General features: G+C 45.5%; 1 protein-coding gene across 1 annotated transcript in view; it reads right to left on the bottom strand.

Moving 5' to 3' along the window:
* Dcdc2c (doublecortin domain containing 2C) overlaps positions 1-15,043 on the bottom strand; it is a 77,874-nt gene that overhangs the window by 3,947 nt on the left and 58,884 nt on the right. The window contains exons 12-14 of the mRNA XM_013351298.1: positions 13,661-13,806; positions 7,639-7,725; positions 6,741-6,788 (exon numbers count right to left, since the gene is read on the bottom strand). Coding sequence (XP_013206752.1) covers positions 6,741-6,788; positions 7,639-7,725; positions 13,661-13,806 — 281 coding nt within the window. The remainder of the gene's footprint in view (positions 1-6,740; positions 6,789-7,638; positions 7,726-13,660; positions 13,807-15,043) is intronic.

Consider the following 15,043-nt stretch of genomic DNA (forward strand, 5'->3'; position numbering starts at 1 on the left):
AAAAAAAAAAGAAATCCACCCTGAGAATCTGAAAGTGGCTTTTGTGCATTGATCTGTTGCTCTGAAACTCTGAAACTCCCTCCCTGTCCCAGTCCCTTCTTCATCTCCTCCTCCCGCCTGAACCTGGCTCTCAGCTTTCAATGGCACCAAGACACTGTGGCTTCTTTCTGGTTGTGCTCTTTGCTTATTGACAATACCGAGTAACCCTCTAGGGTTTTCCCTCTGGTCACTTCCTCCATACACAGACCTCTCCAGAACTAAGCCCCCACAGGACACAATAGTTGTTTTCTGTTAATTAAATATCCCCTACATTCATGCAACCCCTACTTCACCTCAGTGCATGTGTCACTTTGTTAGACTTATCCAAAAGGCTTGTCATTATTACGAACCTGAGATGAAAACTTGAAGAAAAGCAAAAGGTCCAACTCCATGACCCATGGGGGCTTCGCACAAGCCTCATCCCCCACTAGAGATCCTCAGGCACAATGACAACTGTAAACTCTGTAGGGTCTTCAGTTTGTGTCCAACCCCAGCAAAGGGAAGGGAAAGGTTCTAGTCTATGTGGTTGACTGACAGGGTGGGAAGGGGTACACACACCCGGTTGTTACCCTGATGTACTTTCTTCAGGTTTCCGAATCATGGTTGTCTCCATCACAGGACAACTAGAGAGGAGTCGCTGACAGGAGTCATCCGAAATGGAGCTAACTCAACTCTCTACTGGAAACTGAACTGGTTAGCCAACACCAGGCAGCATAGGATAGAGGTGGTGTCTACTTAGTTACTAACATCCTCTTATAGGTGTACCGGATGCTTCCTTGGAGCCTTACACCAGGAAACTGAACACAGTGCGGCAATAGTCTGCAGTGTAACTAACACCGATGAAGAACTAACTATTCTTCAGGAGGCTTTCAGTCCTCAAGGCTGGGTTTCAGGGCCAGCAGGATGGCTCCATAAGTCAACATCTTGCTGCTGAGACTGCTGCCCTGAGCGCCATGCCAGGGACCACACAACGAAAGGGGGACACTGACTCCTGCAAGCTGTCCTGTCCTCTCACCTCCACGTGCACATAAATAAGTGCACATAAATAAGTGACATAAATAAGTGCACATAAATAAGTGTAATTTTCTAAAGATCTCATCTAAAAGCTGTGACAGTTCCATATTTATTTTACAGTTAAAAAAAAAAAAACAACTCAGTTTACCAGAGGAGCCAAATGTAGCAACTACCTTAGCATCTAGGTAAAATAATGTTTGTTTTCTCTAGTGAACTAACAAAAAGGACCATCATCAAAGAGAAATGATGGCAACAGCTCACATGTCTTCCACGAGTCTGGAACTAAGGGCTTTCTGGTGAATCATTATCCCAACAATCTACAAGTCAGGTATATCATTAGCCCCCATTTTGAATGAAGTAAGTCGCAAGGTAGTTCAAACATGTAATGAGCACAGAAGCCAAACAAGAACAGTCTGATTTGAGAGTCCATTCTTCTAACCAGCACATTCAACCAAGTACTCTTAACACATACAGGACATATATGCATGTGTAATGTTTTGTACTTGTATGTATAAATGCATATGTGTAGCCGGGCGGTGGTGGCGCACGCCTTTAATCCCAGCACTCGGGAGGCAGAGGCAGGCGGATCTCTGGGAGTTTGAGGTGAGCCTGGTCTACAAGAGCTACTTCCGGGATGGGCACCAAAGCTACAGAGAAACCCGGTCTCAAAAAACCATAAATAAATAAATAAATAAATAAATAAATAAATAAATAAATAAATAAAATGCATATGTGTAAGTACTTGAAAGATGCTTTAGGTTCTCTACAATTCAACCATCTACTACTTATATTTATAGGACATATATGATATGTGATGTATTTGTATGTATAAAGGCATATGTGTACTTGAAGATGCTTTAAGTAGGAAGAATAAACTCTGGATAGCTGTGTATTATGTGTTCTAGTCTCAAACTGGTGAGTACTTCTGAGATATGCAGTGTGGGCTGATATTGCTAGAAGGGAATGGTCTGCTCCACGCAGCTAGATACACTAAGTCTAGATAAGCATCCCCTTCCACCCTTCTAATCAGAAAACAGAGAAAGGGATTCCAGATTAATTTATTTTTATTCATCTTTTAAACTTTAAGTCTGGCCTTCAAAATATGATGTTCGTAACTGTAATTCCCTACTGGCATACCCCAGCTTCATATGAAAATAAGCTGTTTAATTTTATTTTCATTTCCCTGTGGTCCTGTCCAGTTTCTGTCTATCACTCTTCACAATGTGGCTGATACTTTGTTATCATGGTATTTGTCTCCTGTGATGTCCCAAAGTCATCTGTTTCTGAGATTGTTATCTTGAGGTTGACTGTCAACAGGATTCCCATTGTTTGGATGGACAATCTTGGAATTGTGGTCCCAAAGATGTCTATTTAGGAGATTCTCATTGGGCAGGTTGTTGCTCTAAAAGTTGTCCCAAAGGTGACTCTTTAGAAGACTCTTGTTGTTGAAGTTGTTGTTCTGGGGATGGTGGTCCCAAGGATGACTGTCCAGATACTTCTTGTTGTTCAAGTTTTTGCTCTAGGGGTGATAATCCCAAAGATGACTGTCCAGATACCTCTTGTTGTTCAACTTGTTGCTCTGGGAATGGTGGTCCCAAGGATGACTGTCCAGATACATCTTGTTGTTCAAATTGTTGTTCTGGGGATGGTGGTCGCAAGGATGACTGTCCAGATACCTCTTGTTGTTCAAATTGTTGCTCTGAGGATGGTGGTCCCAAGGATGACTGTCCAGATACCTCTTGTTGTTCAAGTTGTTGTTCTGGGGATGGTGTTCTCAAGGATGACTGTCGAGATACTTCTTGTCTTTCAAGTTTTTGTTCTGAGGATGGTGGTCCCAAGGATGACTGTCTAGATACCTCTTGTTGTTCAAATTGTTGCTCTGGGGATAGAGGTCTCAAAAATAACTGTCTACATACCTCTTGTTGTTCAAGTTGCTGTTCTAGGAATGGTGGTCCCAAGGATGACTGTATAGAGGAATTTTGTTGCTCAGGTCTTTGGTTTTGTGCCAATGATGATTCTTCTTGTAATTCATGTCTCGTTGGTGGCTCTCTTTGAACTTCTGCTTCTACTTGGGTTTCTGGCAGTGTGGGTATGTGTTTTTCTTCTAGAATGTCATGTTGTTCTTTTTCTTTTTTTTTTAGTAAACAAAATAAGACAAAATCACCAATAAACATAGTAGCCATTTGAACCAACTGAAACAAATCACAGACAATTGTTCCTATCATACTATCAAGGATTTAGTAATGACAGTGAAAATAATTTTCACACAGGGCATTAAACCTTCAATGCTCTTTTGATTGCATCAACATATTTATTCTCGTGTAAAAACACAATCTCAAACAAGTACAGAAAGGAGAGAAGAGATGCCTGAGAAGAGGGAACAAAGGACATGTCACCAGATATTAACTACACAGATATAATCTGTTGATCATTGAAAACTAAACAGCTATGGAAAGACTTGCTTTTTCTATGTGTTACTGAGACAGGGAAGGCACTTTTATTAAATGAAAAGGAAAGAAATGGGAGCACAGACAAATCTGGAGCGAATCTTTGCACAAACAAGACACCCTGTACAGCACAGCAAAGGAGCCTGTGCACACCAGCTCTTCCTAACAAACCACACGCACCTGGGATAAGTCAACCACATTTCTACAGGAAAAAAGTACAGTGGAGCTGAGGAAATCAAGACCAAGATGAGCCTCATAGAATGTGGGGGATGCTGGGTAGCCCAACTGACATGCATAAGATTCACCATGCTCATCTACCCACCTTCCCATCAACATCTAGTGTTCCCCTCACCTTCAGAAGCAACTGACAAATCCCGGTCCAGAAACCTCAACTCTAGTTTCATCCTGCCCCCTCATTTCCATTATGCCAAGTTTGAACCACCTGGGCTATTTCCAGAAATCTGTTAGCTCCTGTGTGGCTTCATTGCCTTGGCCCAGCTATCTCCAGCTGACAGAATACAAGAGTTACACTCTAATACGCTGGTGCCTTCCTGTATTCCCTTTGCTCTTAAGTAACACAAAAGTTTGGTCAACTCTCTCCCTGGTTTAGCATTATCTATCAGATAAAAGACTTTATAGCAAATGAGGGCCTGGCAGGCATGATCAGAGGGCCACCAGATCTGCATTCCCAGCCACCGACATCTTAGTGGGCCAGAGGAGTAGTTCCAACCAAAGGAATGCAAGCCATGACTCATCTCTTCTGGACTGAGAGGGTTAGTACTTGATGCAACTTCCATCTGTCTCTCTTTGACATCATATTCAGAGGCCCGGGTGCTGGTGGATGACATGATAACACCAAGGGTACCTGGGTCATGTACCAGGGAAGGAGAGAAGCTTAGTAGAGCTGCCACTCTCAGTGGGCTTTCTGTGGTCATTAAAGAAACCTCTGTCGCCGGGTGGTGGTGGCACACGCCTTTAACCCCAGCATTTGGGAGGCAGAAGCTGGTGGATCTCTGTGAGTTTGAGGCCAACCAGGTCTACAAGAGCTAGTTCCAGGGCAGGATCCAAAGCTACAGGGAAACCCTGTCTCGAAAAACCAAAAATCAAGCAAGCAAGGAAGGAAGGAAGGAAGGAAGGAAGGAAGGAAGGAAGCAAGCTCTGGCATGTAGAGCCATTGGGACATTGGGAGTAGGGGTTGCTATTCCTTAGTGCAATTCAGCCTTCCTCCATCACTGGCAGAAATGACCCAAGAGCCAAGCCCTGCTTTACCACCTTTATGTTCCTTTCCTTCCTCGCATACCATCCTTTGACTCCATCCATCCCCAGGAGTCACACCTCTCAAAATCTGCTGTACCTTTGCAATGAACCTTAATCCTCCGATCCATCTGCCCACAGCCCCTTCTACACAGCATCTGCCTGGCAACTCCCGGCTGACTGCTCACAGTTCTCCTTTACACCAGGCTTGCATCCTGATGCCTCCTTCCCAAGCCCTGGCCGTCCAGCATTCTGACTGTGCTCTCTTTCCAGGCATTCCCCCCCCCCCCGATTTCTCTACAATCCCACTCAGCACAGACAACCTTCTACACCCGCGTTCCACTCTGACACACATGAGCTTGCTCAGAACCCTGGACTGTGTCGTGTTCACATGTGACAGTCAACACACATCTCAACCCACAATGAGCAGCTTGTAATGAGCTTTGTGTTAAAGGGCAGTGATGGCATGGAAATCCTGCATTCAAAATAGCCTTAGACAAGGCCCACTTCCTTTTCTTCGTCTCAGTTAATTCTCTTTTGGAAAACAGAGAGGAAAACACACGTCTACGGGAACTGTGGACACATGGTGACAAATGGCTGAAGCTCGCTGAGTAGAAAAATACCAATGCTTACATCATACAAGACCGATTATTATAAAAAAAAATCAATGCTTACATCACACAAGACTGATTATTATAAAAGCTTGACAGTGAAAATAAACAAATGCTTACATGTACAGTGTCCATGGTTATAAAAGCTTAAATAGTGAAAATACATACACATGTGCATACATACATACATTGTTATAAAGCTTAAATACTGAAAATACATATATATGTGCATACATAATACATACATTATTATAAAAGCTTAAATAGTGAAAATAAGCCCATGAACCAGAAGTCTGTCTTTTTTTTTTTTTTTTAACAAAGACTATCTTATGCCATCTAAGACTATCAGGCAGGTGGAAGTCAGACCTAGGGTAGAAGTTGTGCCTGGCCCCAGGCTCCTCACTGGCCCCTAGTGAATGCAGCTGGGACTCCACATAAAGGTTGTGGCGGACCCCAGGCAGTGAGCAACTGAGGCAGGAGCTGTATCTTACTCATGCTTTTCCTTAAACACCCAACTGGCATATGGAAGAAACTCAGACCATTCGATAAATGAAAACATAGAGGAATAAATCATGACTGAATCAGAAGTCCCCTCATCCCATTCACATAGACCCTTCCCAAAGACACAAGACGTTAGAATGAGCAAAATCAAAACACAATGAAGACATTAAAATGTGTTTATATGGATAAAACAATTAATATAGCATAATAAAGATGCAAAATGCTAGCTTGGCATAATATCCGTGCTATGTGAAGATATATTGAAGAGCACTTTCAAGGTCCTGGCACTCGCCTTGACTTTCCAACTCAACCATCAGTGAGCTGCTCCAGGCACTGCCTATGTGTTCTATGCCATTTCCTTTCATGACTCAGCCTGTAGTCCAAGCAGCTTCCAACTGTGGCCAAGGCCATGACCTGCAGCGCACCAGGGGCACAGACTTACCTGAGGTTTCCCACCACCCTCAAGAGATTTTTCTTTAGTACTTTCTTTAAAATATTGTCAGGGCAAATGCAGCAAAATTTCCAAATAAATGCACAAAGCATACCAACCTAAACTGAACTGACTGGTAGGTGGCATTTGTCAAATGACCTAATGACCGCCGTCCAGAGAACGGCTTGGCAAGCTGCATGCACAGCAAGGGGAGCCCAGTGCATCTGAAGCTGGAAAAAACCCTCCTCATGGGAGGCAGTCATGAGGGAAACCCAGATATAGCAAGTAAAAAAGTGACCTCTCTACAGTCATTCCCACTGGGGCGGACTCTCAGAAGGACCCAATATGGACTCTAGGAAGGTCCCCAGATATTGCCCCGCCCCGCACCTGTGTCGTGTGCAACAGCCGTGCAAATGATCTGTCACCTACAGTGCATTCTCTTACCAGGAGTCGGAACCACTTCTTTATTCTTGCGGAAGTTCTTGAGAAATGCTGAAATGGAAAAGAAGCAGAGAAGTTAGTGAGCTGAGCAGAGGATTCACTGCGAGCTTCAGTGGGACACTGTGGCTAAGAGAGCCAATGGAATGCAGCCTTCTGGATAGCCTGGAGAGAATTTCAGGCCAATTAAAAAAAAAATGATCCTACTGAAAATACAACCATGCTTTTGTTATGTAGAAACGGATGGTGATATGAATCACTCTTTGGGATGGATTACAGGGCAATTGTTTGGATGTTGATCTGCCCCGTTGTGTTCTCAAAGAGACAAGCATATGTTGCTTGAGTTTGTTTGCCTTGCTCCTTCCTCCAGCTTCACGGTAGGCTCCCCAATGGCTGGGGGTAGCAATTCCTGTGTGTACTTTACACCACAGATAGTGGATCCTCTCCAGCAGGACTCTGAGAACATGTGAAGCTGCTCTGGACATCCTGGACCGCGGGTAACAATAAATGAATATTTGCTCTAAAATGAAGAATAGCAAAACAAGCCAAATACCGGACACCAGGTCTCCTTGGGAAACACACTCATGCACACAGGGATGACATAAATGCAGAACGACTTCTCTGCAGACCTGCCACAGGCAAGCATTCCAGCCAATGAGCCTGCTAAGTACATTGTGAAGTTCGCAAAAGACTCTGTCCCTGCTTATCAGCTGAAGACATTCGCTGTATTCAAGTGCCCCGTGTTTCAGCACTGCTAACAGGGAGACACTGTTATTAATAAGCATTTCAGTTCTGCTGAATTCAGGGACAAGGCTCAGCAGAATTAGGCCAGTGCTGTTCTGAGACCTGACATCCCAGCACCTGGGATGAAAAACAAACAGGCCCGAGCAGCTTCGGAGTTTACTGCCGCTGAAGGGAGGGATGCGAGAGGCCGTGAAGGGAAGGGCTGCCCAGATCGCACTGCCAAGAGCAGCCGCTGAGGAGTCTGAAACTGAAGCGGGGAAGCAAATTCAGGAACCAGGAGTCTGAAGACGAGGCTGGTTTCCATTACAGCTGTGAGGTTCCAAAAGTCACCATGAGTCACCTGACAAGGCATCCAACACAACCTTCATCCCTAGAGAAGTCTAGCTGCTGCCTTCCTAGCCATAAGCCCCAAGGGGCTGAGGGGCAGCTCAGTCAGTAGAGAGCGTGCTCACCATGCACCAAGGACTGGGTTCCCTCCCCAGCTTCACACAAGCTTAGCGTGATAGCACATGCCTATAATCCCAGAACAGGAGAGATGGAGGCCAGACGATCAGAGTTCAAAGCCATCTTGGGTCGCATGACAAGTTTGAGGGCAGCCTGGGATACTAGAGAACTGGTTTTAAACACAACAAACCTTGCCTTTTCCTGCATTTAGCTTTGCGGCTGCCAGAATGCGGAACCTGCTGCAGCTAGTGACTCGTGCTAGCCTGTGATCTGTGGAAAGAAATCCACTCTTTGATTTAAGATGTGATTCGTATGTGGAAAGCTAGAAGCCCAAGTTAGAGAGCACTTAGTTTCTGACTGTCTGGGCTATTAACTAGGTAACTGATGTTCTGTGGCTAGAATGGCTCTTACATACTTCAGCAAAGGCATTTCCCAAGTCCTATAGGAACCACAGTTAAATCAGAAAATACTTTAGACTCGGTAAATCTATTGTCAATGTCAAGAAAGTATTCCCAATCAGTGGTGGCTCTGTGGTGACAAGTTCACCTTGGGGCTCTCCGGCAAGCACCATACATTATCTAGATACAAGATCCATTTATTGAGGGTCATTTTACACCTCAATCCTGTCACTATAGGAGGTCAGATGCGACCTCAGACAGGAGTCCAGATCTTACAGATTTTTGAAGCACTTTGGATTTTGGAATTTGGGATAAGGGTAGTCAACCTGTGTTCAGAAACTATCAAGCTTAAAGAGAAGTGAGAAGCAGAGAAAGGCCTGGAAAACACAAACATGCCAACCTCTTAGCAAAGGCCTCTGGGCCTGCAGAGATGCTCTCTCAGCACTTTGGATTTTGGAATTTGGGATAAGGGTAGTCAACCTGTGTTCAGAAACTATCAAGCTTAAAGAGAAGTGAGAAGCAGAGAAAGGCCTGGAAAACACAAACATGCCAACCTCTTAGCAAAGGCCTCTGGGCCTGTAGAGATGCTCTCTCAGCACAAGGTCCCTCCTGACTCTCGTGTGGAGCTTTGTGTTCTATTTTTTATTCTTCCTTTAAAGGAAGTTTCTTTTTATCTCTCTTTTTGTTGTCAGCTACCTTAAATCCTCTTGGCAATAGGATAACAAACTTTATAACTGAGAGAGAGAGAGAGATGCGGGGTCCGATTGTCCACTGGGAAATGATCAGAGCAAACAAAGTCAGGTTTTGCATTTCTCAGGACGATGAACGCACCCAAACGCTGCCACACGGTGTGGCTGGCCTTACACTGACACAAACCCAATAAGTGGCAATGGCTGTCGCCCTCAGAAAGTGACTATAACCTGGACACAGTGCACCCCTCACCGTGCAGCCGTCCCACCTCCTCCCAGCCCCTCCTCACTGGGGGTCTGTTGCACATTTTACAGCCTTCCACTCTGCCCACGTCATTTACCTCTGTTAGCATCTCCACCACTCTTTATCTCTGCCAACTACTCCCTCGGTAAGAGACTCTCAACACATAACCGAGCCTGGAAACTTACAGGCTTAGCATTCATTTACGAACTTTATCAGAAAAAAAAAAAACAGGTAATTAAGAGGGATGTCGGGGAAGAGACAGTAATCTTTAATAAATAAATTAAAAAAATAAAAATAAATAAATAAAACAAAAGAATTATCAAAAAAAAAAAGAGTGTTTGTACAAAACCAGAATAGTGTCCCTCCACCGGACTCGGCACAAACCGTCTCTTTCACGGGAGAGGAGTAAGGAAAATGCTTTTTATTTTAGAAAATATTGATGTTTCAATCCTTGCCATCTAGTTTTCTGTTACACATTCAAGATCTTGTTTTGTCCCCTGCATTCTGCTGTGAAATATTATTTACTTTAAATAATGAAGACATACTTTAATTGTGTCTACATAGTACCCTATTTTGTATGATTTCAAATGGTTTCCTTTTTTAAATGAAGCACCTCTGGGCCTGCGCTTGTTCTATTCATTTCTCTTCCCCAGAGGCGTCTTGGGTTTGTTTGTTTGTTTTTTTGGATGAAATATGAACACATTTCCAACATTAAAAATCCTTGAAGTTTTAAAGTCTAAAATGAAATATAGTAACATAATAAATACATCATTTGATACAAAAAAAAAAGAGGGATGTCAGCCTCAGTTTCCTGAACTTAGTACAAGCAGTTTGAGCAAATGATTTTCTGGTTGATCTCCACATTCTAGACACAGCGCCTGAGTAGCAGGCAGCAGTGCTGGGCACAGTTAAGGGGGGAGGGGCTACAACAAACCCTCTGTGCACATTTTTTAAAGTGTCTGACTGCCAAGAGGAAGCAGGCAGTCTAGAAAGGCTTCAGCCTCACAAGCACAAGTTCAGATCCTCAGTGCCAACCTAGCAGCACCCATCCGTTAACCTTCACTGAGAGGTCAGAAACAGGAAAGTGCCTGGAACTCTGGCAATCGGTCAGGCTAAATCAATGAGCTCCAGACTCAGGGAGAGACTCTATCATAAAAACTAAAGGGGATGTCTGACAAGATGGCGTGACAGTTTAAGGTGCTTGCCACCAAATCTGAAGACCTGAGTTCAATCCCCGGGACCTACTTGGTGGAGGATAAGAACTGACCCTCGCAAGCTGTCCTCTGAGCTCTGTATATATCCCTTGGCACATACACACACTCACACATGATAAATATAAGTAAGTAAGTAAATAATATGGAGAATGACTGGGGAGGACATGACCCTGGCTGTTGAAATAGGAGCGGCAGGGCTGCGTCCCCAGCACCCGGCCGCCTGCACGGCTAGCTTTATACCCGAAATAATTACACAGAAACTGTATTCTTCCAAACACTGCCTGGCCCCATCAGTTCCAGCCTCTTATTGGCTAGCTCTTACATATTAATCTAACCCATTTCTTTTAATCTTTGTAGCCCACGAGCTGGCTTACCAGGAATGATCTTCACCTGCGTCTGTCTGGAGTGGGAGAATCATGGCGACTCCCTGACTCAGCTTCTTTCTCCCAGCATCCTGTTCTGTTTTCTCCGCCTACCTAAGGGTTGGCCTATGAAATGGGCCTAGGCAGTTTCTTTATTAATAAGAAATCACTCCCACATCATTTCCCCTTTTTCTGTTTACCTATATCACCTGGCCTGTGCTCTCCACACACGTGAGCACCAGTAAGCACACAGGCACAAGAACTCTGCTTAGTACACACAGGATTTGTTGAGCATGGTACTGAAAATCGTGGGACCTGAAAGCTTCCACACCCTAGTCCCAGAACGCATGGGTGTATTTGCTCATGTGGTAAAGGCACATTAGGGCTGCCTAGGGGATTGAGGCAGCGACAGACAGGAGGTGCTCTCCAGGATATCCAGTGGGCTCGGCACAACCACGAAGTCCCTTGGAGTAGAAGGCAGCAGAAGAAAAGAATCAGAGATAATGTGAACACAAAGGAAGGACTGGAGAAAGGCAACCAGAATTGAAAAGGGAGGGGAAAAAGTGGACACCCCCTGGGAGCTGGAAAAGGCGTGAAAACAGATTTTCCCTGGAGCCCCAGGACAGGAACACAGACTGCCCATGCCCATGAGACCATGTCAAACGTCTGACCCGCACAATTACAGGAAGGTTATTACGTTTGCTCTCACTTGTTACAAAAGCCATATAAACTCATCAAACACTCCAGCCATCTTGGCTTCCCTTTGAGAAACTCGGCATAGGGAGGTGCACACCACTTACTGCGGGCAACTCTGGGAGAAAGGCCTGGGTGCCTCCACGCTGATCTCTGCACACAGATGCAGAGTCACAGACTCAGCAGCATGCAGATAATGCAGACGCCCAAGCTGCAGGCACAGCTGAGGACAGTGACTGGAAACCGGGGCATGAGAGAAATGTGAGCTGAATGGAAGAGAGCGTTCAGACCAGGGATCAGCCTCGCTGTGTGTGGCCTTGAGGGGCTTTACTACGATGTCGTAGGAACCGCAGAGCGTGCAAAGCTCTCTGCCAGCACAGAGACTGTCTCAGGGACGCCTAAGGAAGTACTTCCCATTAGGAGAGAAATATAAAGGAGTTGGAGAGCCTGGCTCTGTGATCTTGATGTCCCTTCCTAACCTGAATGTCACTGGTCCGTCCTTCATTCAAGTGATAAAAACACGACAGAGTCCGCATTTGAAGTAAATGACAACTTAGTGTGCTCTAAGTGTTGTTTCTGGAAACTGGGTGCTAGGAAACTGGAGCGAGGAACACGTGTGGGGGGATAAGAGTGTACTCTTGCACAGTTCATCACTGGCCAGAGTTTCAACTTCAGTGTTTGACTGGCACACAGTAACCATCAACCCTCCAAGAGGACCAGTCGAATACAGTTGTACAGGGTCAGCTGAAACTGAAAAGACCCTCAATTAATGCCACCCCGGTATAAAGGGGTCTCGCTAAAGCCAACAGATTCGTGAGGTCCAAAAAGGAGACAGAAAAGAGTGAAAGACTCCCGGGCCCGTCTTTAGGGGGTGCCAGAGAGGTGGAATGGTTTGCTTCTGGTACTTGGTGATGAAGGAGGGAGGCCGGTACCTAAAAGAACTGTCCACTGGGACTCCCACTGCACACAGCTTGTTTCAGGAACATCTGGGGTCCGAGCGCTTAAACTAACTCTCCACTTTCCTCTTTCAATGCTCAAGCATTTTTTAATTTAATTTTTTATGTGCATAGGTGCTTTACTTGCATGTCTATGTCTGTGTACCACGTGTGCCTGGAGCCCACAAAGGCCAGAAGAGAGAGCATTGGACCCCCGAGATGAGTACTATAGGTGGTTGTGAGCCACCACATGAGTGCTGGGATTAGAACCCTGGTCCTCTGGAAGAACAGCCAGTGCTCTCAACCGCCTAAGCCATCTCTCCAGAGGGCAGTTCCCAAGCTTAGGAATGTTAAGTCATTATGTATTAACCTCCTCTTCCAAATTTTAGCATTTTCAGTGACAGCCTGCCTGGGTGCATTTGAGGGAAATTAGCTACAAACCAGAGGAAGTCTGCATTCACTGTCCGTGACTATCAGAACGGCAGTGAGGGGCCCCTCCATAAGCCCCAGCACACGGAGGAGATTGCCATGTAAACCCCACCTGTGTTAGCCACACTGTGAAACAATTTACAAAACACGCGCATATTGAAGATTACTCAGGGAGACCGGAACGGGGCCGCCTAAACATCAAATGCCATACGGAAATGAATTAGTCCGCTACCAAGGACAGAGCTGGGAGTCTCAGAAAAGAAGGCGCTCGGTGGGAGAGAAAATATCTACAAGGAAGGTCAATGAGAGGAACTCTTTTCTCTAAAGTCACTTGTCTCTTGTTCTTCCCATCGGCGGTCTCTAGACCCAAACTCAAACCTTCAGGGGTTCAAAGTCAGCCCCACACCACAATGCAGAGCACATCCTGAGTCCTTGGCCATGACTGGAGACCCCAACAGCAACGCCAAAGCTGAGCAGAGAAGGCAGCTGGAGTTACTGACCATGCCACGTGAGTTTCACAGATCCCTCTGGTTTCTGTGGCTCTGAGAAAAGTAACCCACCTCAATGGGTCCCCCTAAATTCAAACTTACAGAACAACTTCTGCCAACACTAATATAATGCAACCAAAAATTATCCCCAGGGAGCTACAGAAAACCGAATACTACTCTGGATTAGACTTCCAGGACTTGAGATTGCCTTCTCCTCCTCCTAGGGAAGGAAAGGAGCTTGCAGAGCTCAACACAAGGAACATCTAATTTCTTGACCTCATCTTACCAATGAAGACATGGGGCCCCTGCAACTGGCCTGTGTTGACACTGTCCCTCGACAGCAGGTCCAGGGCTACTATCAGGTCTTTGGGATGCAGGCTCAGGAATTGCTCTCCTTGGCACCATGATGCAGTCCTACGCATTGTTTTACACCTACGTAAGAGATCACAGAACATCACTGAAGGGATTTGCTAAAAAAAAAAAAATTATGATAATTTTTATCATGAATCCCTCCACTAAAAGTGCTCAGGTTTTATAGGGTCAAAATAAGACCAACTGGATATATTTCTGCCTACCAAATACCTGTGGAACTACAGACGCCATTTATACAAGCTGATGGACAGTTAGGCACATCAGCCAGGGACAAAGTCCCCAGACAATGGGACAAGTATCCATTTCTAGTGTCCTTGGCTACTGTGGAGTGTGTCCTCAGTGAAACCGCTTTTACGTCTTTAGCACCATTTCACTGAACCAATACGGCCTCATAAGCCAAGATGGTGCTGGCACTGGGTAGTCTCACTAGCCTCGGTGGTACTGGTGCTGGATGACCTCACTAGCCTGGGTGGTACTGGTGCCAGCAGGCCTAACAAGCCTGGGTGGTACTTGCCTGGCAACCTCCAAACCCAGCTGTTCTCTTCAGAAATGACCTCTCCCTGCAACTAAAATGCCAAGCCATGGGACCTCGGAGGAAGCTGGGATGTGGGCTTATTTTTACCCTCATCTATAAACACCTGTTTGAAGTTCCTGAACGCAGCAGTTTTGCCCTCTGGCTCCCTGATGGGAAAAGAAATGGCTCAGAAAGATTCTCTTGTGGTAGATTAGGGGATGGGTGGCCTTGAAACCCAGCAATCCAACATTTCTCTTAGGGTCCCTCTGATGACACCTAAAAACACAGGGACAGAAAGTGAGCACCTGACTCAGAGAGGAGAGTGGACGTGGCTTTCCCCCAAGACAGAAAAAGAAATCGGAACGTCATTACCATTCGATTCATTTCACTTGGAACAAGCTGTCACTCCAACCCAGAGGAGTCTGTCCAATCAAACACCTCAGAGGAAAGACCACAAAGCCCGCTGAACTGGCACTGCCCAGCAAGGAAGCAAGCTGGGCATGACAAATGCCGTTCCCTGCTTCACAAGGCCCTCACCTGTAACCAATGCTTGCAGTTCCTTTGAGGACAATCCCAACAAGTCATTGAAAGCAAAGCTGATCTATGATTGTTTGCAAATTCATATATTAACCATGTCTTAAGCCGGGCAGTGGTGGCGCACGCCTTTAATCCCAGCACTCGGGAGGCAGAGACAGGCAGATCTCTGTGAGTTCGAGACCAGCCTGGTCTACAAGAGCTAGTTCCAGGACAGGCTCCAAAGCCACAGAGAAACCCTGTCTCGAA

The sequence above is a fragment of the Microtus ochrogaster genome, linkage group LG3 (genome assembly GCF_000317375.1).
Source record: "Microtus ochrogaster isolate Prairie Vole_2 linkage group LG3, MicOch1.0, whole genome shotgun sequence".
Classification (NCBI taxonomy): Eukaryota; Metazoa; Chordata; class Mammalia; order Rodentia; family Cricetidae; genus Microtus; species Microtus ochrogaster.